General features: G+C 40.5%; 1 protein-coding gene across 1 annotated transcript in view; it reads left to right on the top strand.

Moving 5' to 3' along the window:
• The window catches only part of TTK (TTK protein kinase), a 99,219-nt gene that overhangs the window by 45,460 nt on the left and 39,683 nt on the right, over window positions 1-14,076 (top strand). The window contains exons 10-14 of the mRNA XM_024194663.2: window positions 1,830-1,956; window positions 5,965-6,143; window positions 6,581-6,720; window positions 9,052-9,178; window positions 11,346-11,438. Coding sequence (XP_024050431.2) covers window positions 1,830-1,956; window positions 5,965-6,143; window positions 6,581-6,720; window positions 9,052-9,178; window positions 11,346-11,438 — 666 coding nt within the window. The remainder of the gene's footprint in view (window positions 1-1,829; window positions 1,957-5,964; window positions 6,144-6,580; window positions 6,721-9,051; window positions 9,179-11,345; window positions 11,439-14,076) is intronic.

Here is a 14,076-nt window from a genome sequence, read left to right as displayed (position 1 = left end):
CTCTATCATTAGTGCGATTGCCAGTCCCTCATGGGGATTCACTCACATCCCACTAGAGTCTTATCAGCCTCCACGGCTTCCCTGCACAATGTACCTATCGCGGACGTTTGTAGAGTTGCTTCCTGGGCCGCAGCCCATACCTTTAGACAGCACTATGCCTTAGAGCAACAGGCAACATCTGATACCTCCTTTGGATGCTCTCTACTATCGGAGGTCACGACTTCAACTCCAAAGCCCCTCCTTCCACTGCTCTGAAGTCACCTAAAGAGGAGCACCCCCAGGGACAGCACTCGAAGAAGAAGAGAAGGTTACTCACATTGTGCAGTAACTGAGGTTCTTCGAGATGTGTGTTCCTATGGGTGCTCCACTACTCTCCCTCCTCCCCTCTACTTAGGAGTTTCCTTATTAGTCTCTGCAGTAGAGAAGGAACTGAGTGGGGGTTGGTTGCACAGCATCGGTTAACTGCCTGCAGCAGCACGAGGCAGGGACTACGCACGTGCGACCCAACCAGCACTGCTACTAAAAGTCTCCGACTACGAGCGCAGGGGCGCATGAACACCTAAAGTGGAGCACCCACAGGGGCACGCATCTCGAAGAACTTCAGTTACTGCACAAGGTGAGTAACCTTCTCTTCCTCTATCATTTGTCAGTCATCACAAAGACTAGAGAAAACTGGGGAGATGCAGGGTGGGCCTGCCATATACAGCTTTCCACAAGGACAGTTGCCCTCAGGTCTCACCCCATGCTCCTGCCGAAAATGTTCTGACATCCATATTAACCGATCTGTTCATCTCCTGGTCTTCCCTGAATGAAATGAGACTCCATATGCTGGATGTTGTAAGATCATTGTTTTTATTTGGACAGGTCTAAATCATTCAGATGTAGTGCCATGCTCTTTGTGATGTTTGCTGAAAGGGCTGAGGGACAATTGGTGTTGGCACAAACTCTCTAAATGCGTCTTGGACTGTGTTAAGATTTGTTATGGCGTGGCCAAGAAAGACCCATATGGACATGTTAGAGCTTACTCTACCATGCCCAAGCAACCTCAGCCGCCTTGGTGGCCCAGTTAGCTAACGTCACCATCTCAGATATGCTAAGTGGGGATATGTAGGTCAGGCCACATTTTCACATCTCACTGTTCACAGGCTTCTAGATTGGATAGAAACTGTGGTAGGTAGGCCTCTGTTCTCACTCCTCTTAGTGCTGGGATGACTGTTTGCTACATATCCAGAGTGGAATCTGTGAATAATCATTTGAAGAAAGTACAGTTACTTATCCTATAGTAACTGGTTTTTCAAGTTGTTTCTTCAAACATTCATTCTCTTGCATTTCACTTTGAATTTCACATATGAGGTGTTCACAAGATTATTTTTTTTCCTAAGCTTGTAAGGAATGATGAGATAGACAAATGAAGAAAAGTCTCTTGTCATAAATAATGCAATGTGCAGTGGTAGTCAAGAAGATAATATGAATATCAGGATTTATTAACTAAAAAGAGAATGCTCAAGATTTGCAGATTTGTTGTTGGCATAAGACAATTTACAATTGGGTTAAGAATACTAAAACTATTTTATTGGTTGCTTCACTTTATTTAAAAAAGGGAAAAAAACATACCAGAAATAAGAAAATTTAGAGAAGGGTAATAATTGGAATGATTACACAGGTGTAAACTTCTATGTGTTCATATATTTAAAGTTTAGAACTAATAATGTGTTTATTTGGTATGGGGTATATCAGTGGCAAACTATTATCACAAGGAAATGACTTTTAGATACTGTGTTTGAGTTCTTTTTCTTGATGCTTTTAAAAATATATATTGTTTTCTTTAGTCCTTACAAGATGAAAGCTCTGTACAATCACAGATATCAGATGAAGAGAGTTTAGAAACTGCAACTGAATCAACTGTAACCCTAAAAAATAAAACAGATTCAAGTCTTGCAACAAAAAGAAAAGAAGGTAATTGTCCTAATAAGACTAATTTTTTACCAATCCAAAATGGAACAAGCATTTTAAGTGGGCTGTTCTGTTTAGAATGTCTGCTAAAGGGAACCTTATAACTAGCCAATACTTACTACTTTTGTGATTAGGGAAGAATTTAAAAATACAAATTCCTCTTTATTTTTTGTGGGGTGAGGTTGGGCAAAGTCAACCTTCCAAGAAAGGACTGTAAATACACCTCTACCCCGATATAACGCTGTCCTCGGGAGCCAAAAAATCTTACCGCGTTATAGGTGAAACCGCGTTATATCGAACTTGCTTTGATCCACCGGAGTGCGCAGCCCCGCCCCCCCCCGGAGCACTGCTTTACCACGTTATATCCGAATTCATGTTATATCAGGTCGCGTTATATCGGGGTAGAGGTGTATGTTTAAAACTGAAGCTTGATAACTTATCACCACCGAGTGCAGGAATTGTAACAGATGTGCCTGTATATAATGTTCATCTACTCTGTCCTTGCTAGCTCTTTGTGAGTAGGCAGGGTGTTGAAAATTACATGAATCCTGACCTTTGGAGAGCAAGACTTTTGGCAATTTGAATATCATGCTTGCTCTCCCCTCCCACCCCCCAAAAAAAGCCAAAGGCAAAGTCCCAGCTCCTCAGCTAAACAATACAACAAAGTTGGAGGATACTATTTCCTGTCATCAGACTAGATGGATTACTAGACTAGAAATGGATGCATAACTCTTATCTAGGTTACCAGCATGAATTTAGCCTTCATCAGTAGTAACTAAAAGTAGCTCTGGCTAAAAATAATATATTGACCAAGGGTAAAAATTTTTAAAGTGCTCATGTACCATTTTCAAGAATGACTGAGGCACTTGGGAACCAAAGTCTCACTGACTTTCAGTCAGGTTCTTTTAAAATGTTACCCTACATTCCTACTTTTGAGTCTTGTGTTTCAAATGTGAAACAGGCTCGCTCTTTGATCCCTTTGAGAGCCATGAAATGAAATCGTCCTCTCTTTGTCTGCTTAAATAAAGAGCCTGTAACATGCCTTTTAATATTTTTAAAACATTGGTGATGATCTTGTCAGGTGAGGTAGTATGTAGTGGATTCAGTGGGTTTTAATAAATGCTTCAAGGTCTTGTACACCATTTTATGTTCCCTGCCTTGAGGTATTTGCTATTTTCTAAATCTACATAATATGGAATGTGAAAACACTTGTCTGTGTATTTTCTTTCCCCTGAAGAATATCTCATCTCCTCCACAATTTCTTTCTTTATAGATTTATAAATGAAATAGACCAGAAGAATTATTTTGTTATATCAGCTAACTTCCAGAGACTAAAAACTATCTCTTCCCTTTTGCTCTTAGACAGCTGAAAATCCCTAAGAGACCTTCAGGCAACTCTAATTTATCTTGCCCTTGACAAAATGGCACTGAGTTAATTCACACTTTCAGTTCCTACAAACAAAAGTCAGATGAACATATTAGGCATTTTGGATCTGGCTAATTACCACTCTTATTTAATTGTGTATAGGGACAGGGAAGGCAAGACACTAATCAGCCTCAGATGTTGGAAGTTAAATTCAAAATTCCACTGCCACATGTTTTAAAACTGCCTCAACTCCCCACTCTGGTCCTGTATTCTAGTATTCATACCTTTGGTCAAACAGAATAGAATAAGTCTTATTTGCAGCCAACCCTGCTCTTTAAGTGGACAGATTGCTGTTTTGTCCCCTCCTTTTTTCCACTCATTTCTTCAGTTGAAAAGTGGTTCTTCTGTAGCCTCTGGGGCAGACGGAAAGAGACCTGACCCTGTGTTTGCTGCAAGATTATGCAGATTACCATTGTCATCCTACCTGCATAGTCCAAATACCACTACTAAGATAAAATATTGCCTATAAACGCGTGTGTGTGTGTGTCTTTCTGTGTGTGAGAGAGAGAGAGCAAGAGAGTATGAGTGGTAGTATTGATTAGGAGTCTAATTCTTTATTCTGTTTAAGAGGCAAAACAAATGTAGAAGCCTGTTCATAGTAAAAATGGTGATGTTGAAGCCTCAGATGGTATTCTGACCCTATATTTAAATTTTCAGTGAGAGCAGTTGCCACCGCTGTTGGGATTAGTATCTATTTGTGTCTGAGCACCAGGTATTTAAAAAAAGAAAGAAAGCTGAGTGCCCTAGATTCCTGCCAGCAGTATTTCATATAGTTTAAAACTTTTGCTAATTTATTATAGATAATTGTAATATTTTTGATAAATCCTGGAAATATTCTAAAGCTCTACTTGAAGACTCCAAGCAGTGGACAAGATATTACCCTACTCTTTAAAACTCGGTGATAGAGAGCTTGTGACTTAAACCACCTTCTTTTTACCTGTTCTTTTTATAGTGTTTAAAGGAGACAATTTCTGGGAAACTATCTAAATGATCAAGGTCTAACAATGAAGAACAGCTTTGAAAAAACCTAATATTTTAAAAAGATACTTGCAACCACCTCTTTTGCTCCTGTTAACTTTTTTAATTGGGTACAAAATGCACACACACATTTTAACAAAGTGCTTAATAATCCTCTTGCTAGCTTCTGATTATTTCCAACAGCAGAATTTGATCAGTCATGAAAACACCCGCTGTCTGTAGTAAAAATCTATTACAAAAAGTAGTTCATACTCAGTAAAACATTTTTAAACTGCACAACTCACCCACTTCTATTATGTGAAAATAACAGTGATTAGTTTATATACTCAAAGGCTGATTAGAGTTGCAGAGACCGTCAAAAGGTAAAATTCTTTTTAGCATTAGTTATTTATATAATACATACATGAAAAGAACATTAAGATTGCAAAATCAATCATTCAGAATTTAAGAAATGCCTGACTTGAGGATGTCTGTGCAACTATAATATGGCCCCCATGTTCATATGCATTATCATACAATCTTTAATTACACGATCATACATAAGGCTTCGAGCTTGTAATGGAAGTCATGGATTCCGTGACCTCTGTGACTTCTGCAGCGGCCAGCTGCACCGGCCGCTGCTGGGGTAGTTTCCCCCTCCCCTCCCCCCCACCCCCTTGCAGTAGCAGGAGTTTGGGTAGGGCGTGGGAGGGGGTGAGTGCTCTGGGCGGCACTTACCTCAGGGGTGGTGGGGGCTCCCCGGAAGTGGCAACATCTCTCAGCTCCTGGGGGAGGCCTCCACCGAGGAGCTGAGAGATGTCGTTGCTTCCAGAGAGGCATGGAGCTGGATAGGGAGCCTGCCAACCTCCCCCAACCCCCACCCCAGCACTAGCAGGGGTCCCAGGATGTCCCCCCTCTGAGCACCTGCGGCACCCCCGGGCCACCTCCCTCCCCAAGATTTAGTCAGGAGTATAGACAGGTCATAGGCCGTGAATATTTGTTTACTGCCTGTGAGCTGTCCATGACTTTTACTAAAAATACCTGTGACTAAAATGTAGGCTTAATCATACACAGTTTTTCGATAGGGTCCCCTTGCTTCATTCAAGGTGCAGAATGCATGACACTCAATGAGCGATTCAATATTTTGTTTTCTACTCCATTATTCAATGGGTGGCCCCATGCCTTATTTACTGTACACTATTCAAACCCTGCTCTGAAGACCGAATTATGAACTTCTGCATGGGTTTTTAATGTGTCCCTCATTGCTATAGTATTTGAATATTTCAGAAACACTTAGTTTCAGCACACCCCTGTGAGATAAGGGGGTATTATCCCCATTTTACTAATGGGGAACTGAAGCACAAACACTAAAGTCGAAAATGTCCACTAATTTTGGGTGCCCATTGTGAGCTGCTTAGGATCTGATTTTTTAGAATACTTGCCATTATAGAGCACTTTATATGATCAAAACACAGCTCCCACTAACTTTATTTGCCAATGTGAGCACTCACCCCTTCTGCGAATCAGACCTCTAGGTCAAATTCAGCACCCAGAAAATGAGGTGCACATAATTTGGTTTATTTAAAATCTGTCTCCTTTAATAATAGAAGAAAAATGACTTATTTCAGAAACAAATGTGCAGCATCAGGAGCAAAGGATACCAGAGTTGAGGTATCTGGAAAGTCATGAGCAACAGTCCAGTTCTCTTGGAAGTAACAGAAAACAAGTGGAACAGTTAAAACTAAATTGTGTTACATCTGCAAAGAAATGGGAGATTCCAGAAGTGACACACAAGAGCTACACAGAGGTGACTTCATTATTTTCTTGTATAGGAATGTAAAATGTGGTGGTTAATTAATTTTAATTTAATTTAATTTTTAATTAATGGAGATATCCTATCTCCTAGAACTGGAAGGGAACTTGAAAGGTCATTGAGTCCAGCCCCCTGCCTTCACTAGCAGGACCAAGTACTGATTTTGCCCCAGATCCCTAAGTGGCCCCCTCAAGGATTGAACTCTCAACCCTGGGTTTAGCAGGCCAATGCTCAAACCACTGAGCTATCCCTCCCCCCTAGACTTTTGTCTAGTCACTTTCTCTTGTTTTCTTACATATTGCTATGGATGCTTAAATCTACAGTGCTACATAAAAGCTCACGCTCACTAAGTAATACCAAAAATTTTAGACTAATGTGCTCTTACTCTACGTGCGAATTTCTGAACTAACAACCTACTTTACTTTTGTTAGGGAAAGCGATCAAGTTTTGAACAGCCTATCCTTCCCATTTCAAAAAGATCATCGCCAGTAGAAGCTGCTCCTAAAAGAAAAGATCCAGTGTATTTTTGTGGAACACCAAGCAACAACAAGCTGAATGATTATATGGCCTGGTAAGGGGTGGGTGTGTGTGTGTGTGTGTGTGTGTGTGTGTGTGTTTAAATGGACTTACCACAGTAACTTTGTAATACTTTTATTAAGATAACTTAGTTTAGGGCCTCTAAATTGCAAACCTAAAGTTTAGATGCTACTACTGGGGTAATTCTGCTCCAAAAAAATAAATAATTCTATGCACAATATTTTAAAATTCTACCAAATTCTGCATATTTGTCAAAATAACACAATATAATCATGCCCGTTTCAATTACTTTGGTAATGTATTTCAAAATACCTATTAGCAAGTATATCTGTAACAATACAGACACACACAAAAAGATTCAGGTAATGGTTTTATTTGGCAGATTCCTTACTAGGCATATTAATACAGAACTTTGAGTAATTCATTTAAACTACATTACAGAAATGTATTTCCCACCCCTCAGAAGCAGTGAAAAGGCTTTGTGGAGTTGGGGTAATGGAGGAGCTGAGGGAGAGGGGGAAGGAACCTAGGAGTGAACCTGTAGGGTTGTTGTCTATGGGTGGGAGAAGTATGGAATAGGGATTGTTTTTTGGAGGGGGCGGGGGGATTGTTAGGGAGTTGGGAAGCCTCCCTCATGCAGATGCTTGGATTCAGCCAGGATCTCCCATTCAGTCAGGCACATCTGCCCCTTTTCCTGTGTGTCCTGCAGCTCCTTTCCCCATGTGTCCTTCAGCCCCCTTCCACCATCCCCATGTGTCCCTGCCTCCCATCTTCCTGTGGCCCTCTGGCTCCCCTCCCATTCGGCCCCTGGCTCAATGCTGTCACTCCTCTAGTTCCTGAGACTGCACCCCAGTCTGTCCTGCCCCAGTAGCCCTTCTGAACCCCAGTCTGTGGCCCCCAGTAGTCTCGTGTGCTCCTCTCTGTCTGTCCTAACCTGACTCCATGGGAAGGGTGCTGTTTAAACGCAGCCGCCTGCTGGCTGTTCTGGTGCCACAGCAGCCTCTGATGGGTGAAAGGCAGAAGTGCAGCACTTCTCGGGCAGAATGTCTGTGCCGCACATGAGTTCTGCATGTGTGCAGTGGCGCAGAATTCCCCCAGGAGTAAAAGAGGCTAGAAAAGCCTATCTTTATGCATGATATCAGGAACAGCACATCACTCTAAGACATCAGAATGATTTTAGAATATAAGGAATTTGTTGGCTTCAAGTTCCAAAATCAGGACTTCAGTACTAAATCTAAACAATGGGTCTTCATTACAAACACTTAAACGTTGATATCTGGTCACTAATAAAGGAATTAATGATGATGATTAAAAGAAATATTGTCTGACTACGTGTTCAGTGGGCACAATTCTTTGCACTGAATGAGGCAAGGGTCCAGTGGAAAAAATAGTATGTTGGGATGTAATTAAAGACTGTATCGTAATATATATGCATAAGATAGCCAAACTGAAGACTGTACAGTGAGCCTTAATTCTGGTATTTCTTAACTTTTGAGTGTTTCATTCTGCAATCTTAATGTTATTCTAATGTGTTTCTTATCTGGATATATCAACATACACAAAGTGACCAAGACTTTTAAAAACCTGCTAAGTCTATACATAGGTACCATAATATGGACCTTGGTGCCCAACTTTAGGCACTCATTTCTTCACATTTTGATGTTTTACATCTTGACCAGTCTCTTCATCCTAAAATGTGTAAATTTGAGTAAAAGATTGTGAGCTTGAAACTAAAGAATTCCAGGTATAGCTCTGACACAAAGACTGCCTCTGAACATGGTTAGGTTTTCTAACTATTTTGTATGTTCATTTCCCAGTTTTTTTGGGCAGGAGGATAATACCTCAGAGAGGTGTTTTGATCAGTTAGTTAACATTTATGAAATATTTCTGAAGATTAAATATTATTTGTGTTTACTTAAAGGTACTTCACATTTGAGAGGTACTTTTTCATCTCAAGTTTGAGAGCCTATATATAGTAAACTGTACTAATGAATAGGAGCATGAATATAGTAGTGACAGGCATTCAGTGACAGACTGGATAAACTGTCGTGATTTTAGGAAGTACTACAGATTTCAACTTGTAATAGACCTACTTTCATACTAGGCATTGGACTGGGAATTAGGAGACCTGGGTTCTTATTCCCAGTTCTGCTGCTGGGTGATTGTGGGCAAGTCACTTGACCTGTACCTTAGTTTCCCCATCTATAAAATGTGAATGATACCTCCTCTTCTAAAGTACTTTGAGTTTACTTATGAAAAACATTATAAATAGCTAGGTGGTGGTAGTAGTATTATTTATTATGATATTTTTGTAGTAATACTGATTAGGTACAAACCTCTATTTGATGACAAATATTTCCCACAGTTTCAGAACTCCAGTTGTAAAGAATGACTTCCCACCAGCGTGTCAAGTGTCCACTCCATATAATCAGGTTCCATATTTCCAGCCACATACACCAGCAACTCCATTTCAAAGCCAAATTGACTTACAGGTAATGTAACCTGAATTGTATCTCCTTGCATTTGAAAAAAAATTTACCTCTTTCCAAGATTTTTCAGCCCCACATTTCTCTTAATTCAATAAGGGAGAAGTGGGTGTATGTTTTGTATAGATTTAGTTCACCTTTACATTTATGTCGAAGGCTGTTGTAGATCACCTACCTGGAGCAGGAATATGGTAGAGTTCATATTGCCGTAATCAGAAAAGAATAACTATTTTTACCTCTATGCCATTTCGCTGAAATTTATATTAACTACATTAGGTCAGGGCTTGAAAAATCCCTTAAGCCATATAAAAAAAGATTTCTTGGGAGAATTCAGTCAATATCTGTAAAATCTAAGCTTCATTTTAAAGGTGGCGTGGAGGACTTTTTAATCCTTTACAGTTGTAAAAGTAGTCTTCCAAATGTAAATTAATGCAAGTGCGGTGATGTCTTCAGGAGTTTGCCAACAGCTCGCTTCTGTATCTCTCTGCTGCAACATCCAATTAAATTAAAGTAGAACTATCTATTGTCCATTTTTCTTGCTGTTGTTTTAGACCCCTTTGGACAGAGACAAAACTGGCAAGAATAAGGTGTGTTTCACTCTGCTCAGGTTTGGGAAGTACTGGAGTTATTCACTGCCGAGAAGGATCCAAAAAGAGGCTAGCAGAAGGGTAGAAGGCAGAAACTTCCACCTTCACAGCATCCAACAAGTTTAGGGAGGCAGAGGGAAAAGGGAAATAAAGAGATTATGGTCCTCCTCCCTGCTAGTAGCCAGTGTGATTTGAGGGGTCAGTTTCAGAAACATGTTAGCAGGTGACTGTCTGAAAAATGGAGTAACTAAGAGCCCAGGGACAGGATTCTGGTAGGAATCCCACTACTTATGGGGTTGGGGAGTAGGCTGGACTTCTCACTAGGGCATTACCCCTGGGCAGAGGGGCCCATCTTCTTAATTTTAATCCTCTGGCTATTAGGTGCCTAAGAATTTTTTCCTCTTTTTTCAAACCCTGTGCAAGGGGAAGGGGGGAAATTGATGGGATAAGTTAGAAAAGAGAAGTGGGGGAGAGGAAGAGACAGAAAATGAGAGATGGATGTGAAGCGCACAATACAAAGAGAGAAAGGAGGAGTATAATGGAGTGGAAAGAGGAAAAAGGAAACTTTAGGACTCCAAAAACAGTGCAGGAAAAGATGCACCATGATCTATTATATTAAAGTAAAAGTGAAATGAAGCCAAGAAAGGAAAGAAAGTATACAGAAATAATCAACATAGTAAGTTTTTTTTAAACTTACTGAACAAAAGTGAATTGGCAAAATATAAACTGAACACAGTACAATATTGTTTTATTCTTTAAATGCAAGGATTGGCTTTGGATACATAGGAAGTATCATTACATAAAGATATATTTCCGTCCTCAAGATATTAAGTGTTGGGTGGGTTTTTCAAGCCCTGAATTAAGTGCTTTGATAGGGAAAGCCACAAAGATTTTTGTAATTTTATTGTTACTTAGCAATATTGTGATAATCTTCATCGAGATTTCAAAATCTCCATTGGGGGAATAAGAGTTATCTCATAAGTATATGTTGCTGTCCGAAAATATTGATCTAACAGTCATCTGCCAATTCTGATAATTGCTAAATTTCAATAACCTTAATTTTGTCAAGAAGGTTTCTCAATATCTAGATCTGAAATCTACCAATGGCTGAAAATCAAACTGACGCACATATGTGTTTTCATAAAACAAATGCCATACTACTTCCTCTTTCAATGAAATACAACTTGATTTTTTTTTTTTAAACTAGTGCATATTTTTGTAATCCAAAGGCAAATTTTAGAATGGCTCAATGACACATCTCTGATCTGGTCAAGAAGGTGTGTGTATAACATGGTTGTAGCTATCAAAAAAATAATTAAAACTGTTCTTAAAGCTGTCTCGTCAAGTACCATCTTACGAAATGCCAGAAGTAAGATTGCCCATGAAATCTTAGTTTTGTCACCTGATGCATATACATTGATTAATTAAATTAGCTTGGTTTCCCCCCCCCAGGAAACCAGTACTGTTCAGGGCCTGGAATGTTTGCAGTGCAGTTGGTATGTTTACAGTATTAATGAGCAAGCTTTTAGCAAGTTTCACAGCACCTGCACAAATAGCTATTTTCATTTTAATTTTTCTGTATGCAGGTTTCAGCTTCTATACCTACAAATGAATGCCTGGCCATTAAAAGAAGAGTGTATACCATATTAAAACAAATAGGTAGCGGTGGCTCGAGTAAGGTAGGAGATTTTTTTTTAACCTTTAAGACTAATGGAGCCCATTATTTGTAATCTGACTACTTCTGTTCAAATATGTAGCTCATGGGTGTCAAACAGATAGGTCATTTGCTAGAGACAACCTGGATGATGTATTAGGTGACCCGCATAACACATTCAGATTCTTCAGAATCTTACTTTTTACTAAGTGAAAGCTTAGTTTCTAGCCCTCATAGCTGCAGGGAACATTCCAAATGTGACCAGAATTTAACCACTGTAATAATGTCTGCCTGAGTCTGCAGACAGCCTGAAACAGTGACAGGTATGAACACCCATGGCCCCTATTAATCTAATTGCAGTATCAATTTTCAAGCCCAGTGATGACTTGTTAATGTGAACATTAGTGACTTTAATCACTGGTCACTTTAGTGAATGGAATAGGAGTAGTAGGTGGAAGTGAAGCACGTTGGGTTAAGACCTGGGAGATGCTAGAGGGAAAGAAATGTGGAGAAAAGAAGACAGGAGATTCTCTGAGACAGGAAAGGGGAAAGGAAATGGAGAGAGGAGGATGGGGAAGAAAGAGAAACAGATAGAAATAGAAGAGGTGCATCCTTTTTTACGGCGTAGTGAATGTGACAAAGCTCTGAACAAATAATGACTATAGTCAATGGGAGTTGGGCACCTAACTCCCTTAAGTGCCTCTGAAAATATTAGGCTAGAGTCAACAAACATTTAAAAATAGGATTCCTTTCCCCCTCCCTCCCCAGCTTTATCATGTATAAATGCCTGAGAGGCTGTTTATCTAGATTTTAGGAGTTAAATTTTCAAAGGCTCCTTAGACATACCGGTGATATCAATTTTTACCTTTCTAAGACATCTGTCTCTGGGAGTTTCTAGCATCCCTTCCACCTGCTAGCAATGGAAACTCTGGTTCAACAATAACTGTTAAGTCTCTCTGATATGTTGTCAAGGCTGAATCCCCACTCTGTCACTCCGAGTGCAGAAGGTAGGGGCCTGCAAGGATTCTAAAAATTAATACGTGCCACTCCAGGCTTGTATTAAACTCCCAAGGTTACAACTTTTCTCTGACCTTGGCTTGGTAAATGCTGCCACCACCCAAATGCAAAAAAACCCCTTTGAATCGAGGAAGGAGCACGTGGGAATTCCTCTCTGTGGGGTGGGGTATCCTCAAGCCCTTTCACCCCCCCTCCGGGAAGAGCTGAGAAAGCCACAGCTAATTTCCTTTGTTTTCTATCAGCTAATCAAACAACATGCACAAACCTCTTAGGACACCAAAAATCCAATCCTGTTCTTAAAGGTAAATTTTATTAAAAACAAAAAGGGAAAAAATACATCTGGAACTTAGGCTTTTGCTAGATTTTAAAAAAGCAATTCCAAAAATCAAGCACCCAAAATAGCTTTCTTGGGGAGTCAGCTTAAAGGTTACAAGCAAACAAAAGCATGTGGGGTTAGCAGAGAGGAGATCCACAAGCCAAAATAAAAGAAATAACCCTAATCGTGTCTTTTTAGACATTCCCTAATTTTACTTACATATCTGAGGCTCCAGATAAGTAGGTTCGAGGTATGAATTGATAATCTATAATCATACCTGGTTTAAAGCTAGGGAAAGTTTCTTTCCCAAGTTTAAAAGTTCTAGCTTTCCCATTGGCTCTTTTGGTCAGGTGCCCACTCCTTTTCTTTTACCTGTGGGCTTGTTAACCCTTTACAGGTAAAGCAAGCAGAGAACAGACATCAAGAGGGATTTTACAGCTAACTCGCTGACTGGGTGTTCATAAACAGGGGCAACCCCCTCCTTCATTTATCACATATGTAAACTCATGTGATACCAATAGGTGTTGTGGTACCGAATGATGCTGCAGCACCAATATATGTTGCGGTACCAAGTGGGATAGTGGCACTGAACTGGGTTGCTGTCGCCAGCCAGTGCCACATTCTCCTAGAAAGGAGAAATCCTCAGAGTTCTCCTCCAGATCCTCTAAGAAGAGGAGCTCTAGTTCCCCTTCCAGGGATTCTCCCTCAAAAAGACCTCTGTCTCTGGCCAGATGTATAACCTTGGAGAGGCCTTCCTCAAGACTTGGTACAATAGCGGCAAGAGGCTCCTTTGGTGCAGATGAGGTGAGAAAACACTACAATGCTAAAGGTAAACAGGGCTCTGGGAAGAATCTGGTGCTGTTGGCTGGGGTGTCACCAAGCACAGAAGACCGGTACCATTGCACCTGACTCTAGTCTCCGTCATGGTACTGTGTCATGGTACTGTGTCTGCCTCCCGCCTCTTCAGTGCCATCTACAAAGCACCCTAGGCCTCTGGTACAGTCAGAAAAGGACAAACACCCGGTACCACAGCCCCGCTCAATGCCATTATCACACTTGGTACTGCAACATCTATCAATGCTACAGCAACATTCAGTACCCCAGGATTTTAGGTACCAACAAGACTTAACAGTGACTGCTGAACCACAGTGACTGCTGAACCAAAGTCTCTGCTGCTGGCAGTTACCAAGCACCGTTCAGTACTAAGAACCTTTGGTCTCCAGTTCCTTTTACATCCCCAGTACCGTCGCCTCCCTTTTCTGTGGGAGCTCCTCCATTAGAAGAAGAGAATGGTGACTATGAACTTCCCTCCACTTCATCCATTTCATTG

This window comes from Terrapene carolina, unplaced genomic scaffold (assembly GCF_002925995.2).
Source record: "Terrapene carolina triunguis isolate 2854851 unplaced genomic scaffold, T_m_triunguis-2.0 Scaffold42, whole genome shotgun sequence".
Taxonomy (NCBI): domain Eukaryota; kingdom Metazoa; phylum Chordata; order Testudines; family Emydidae; genus Terrapene; species Terrapene triunguis.
This window is presented reverse-complemented; position numbering and strand designations above follow the sequence as displayed.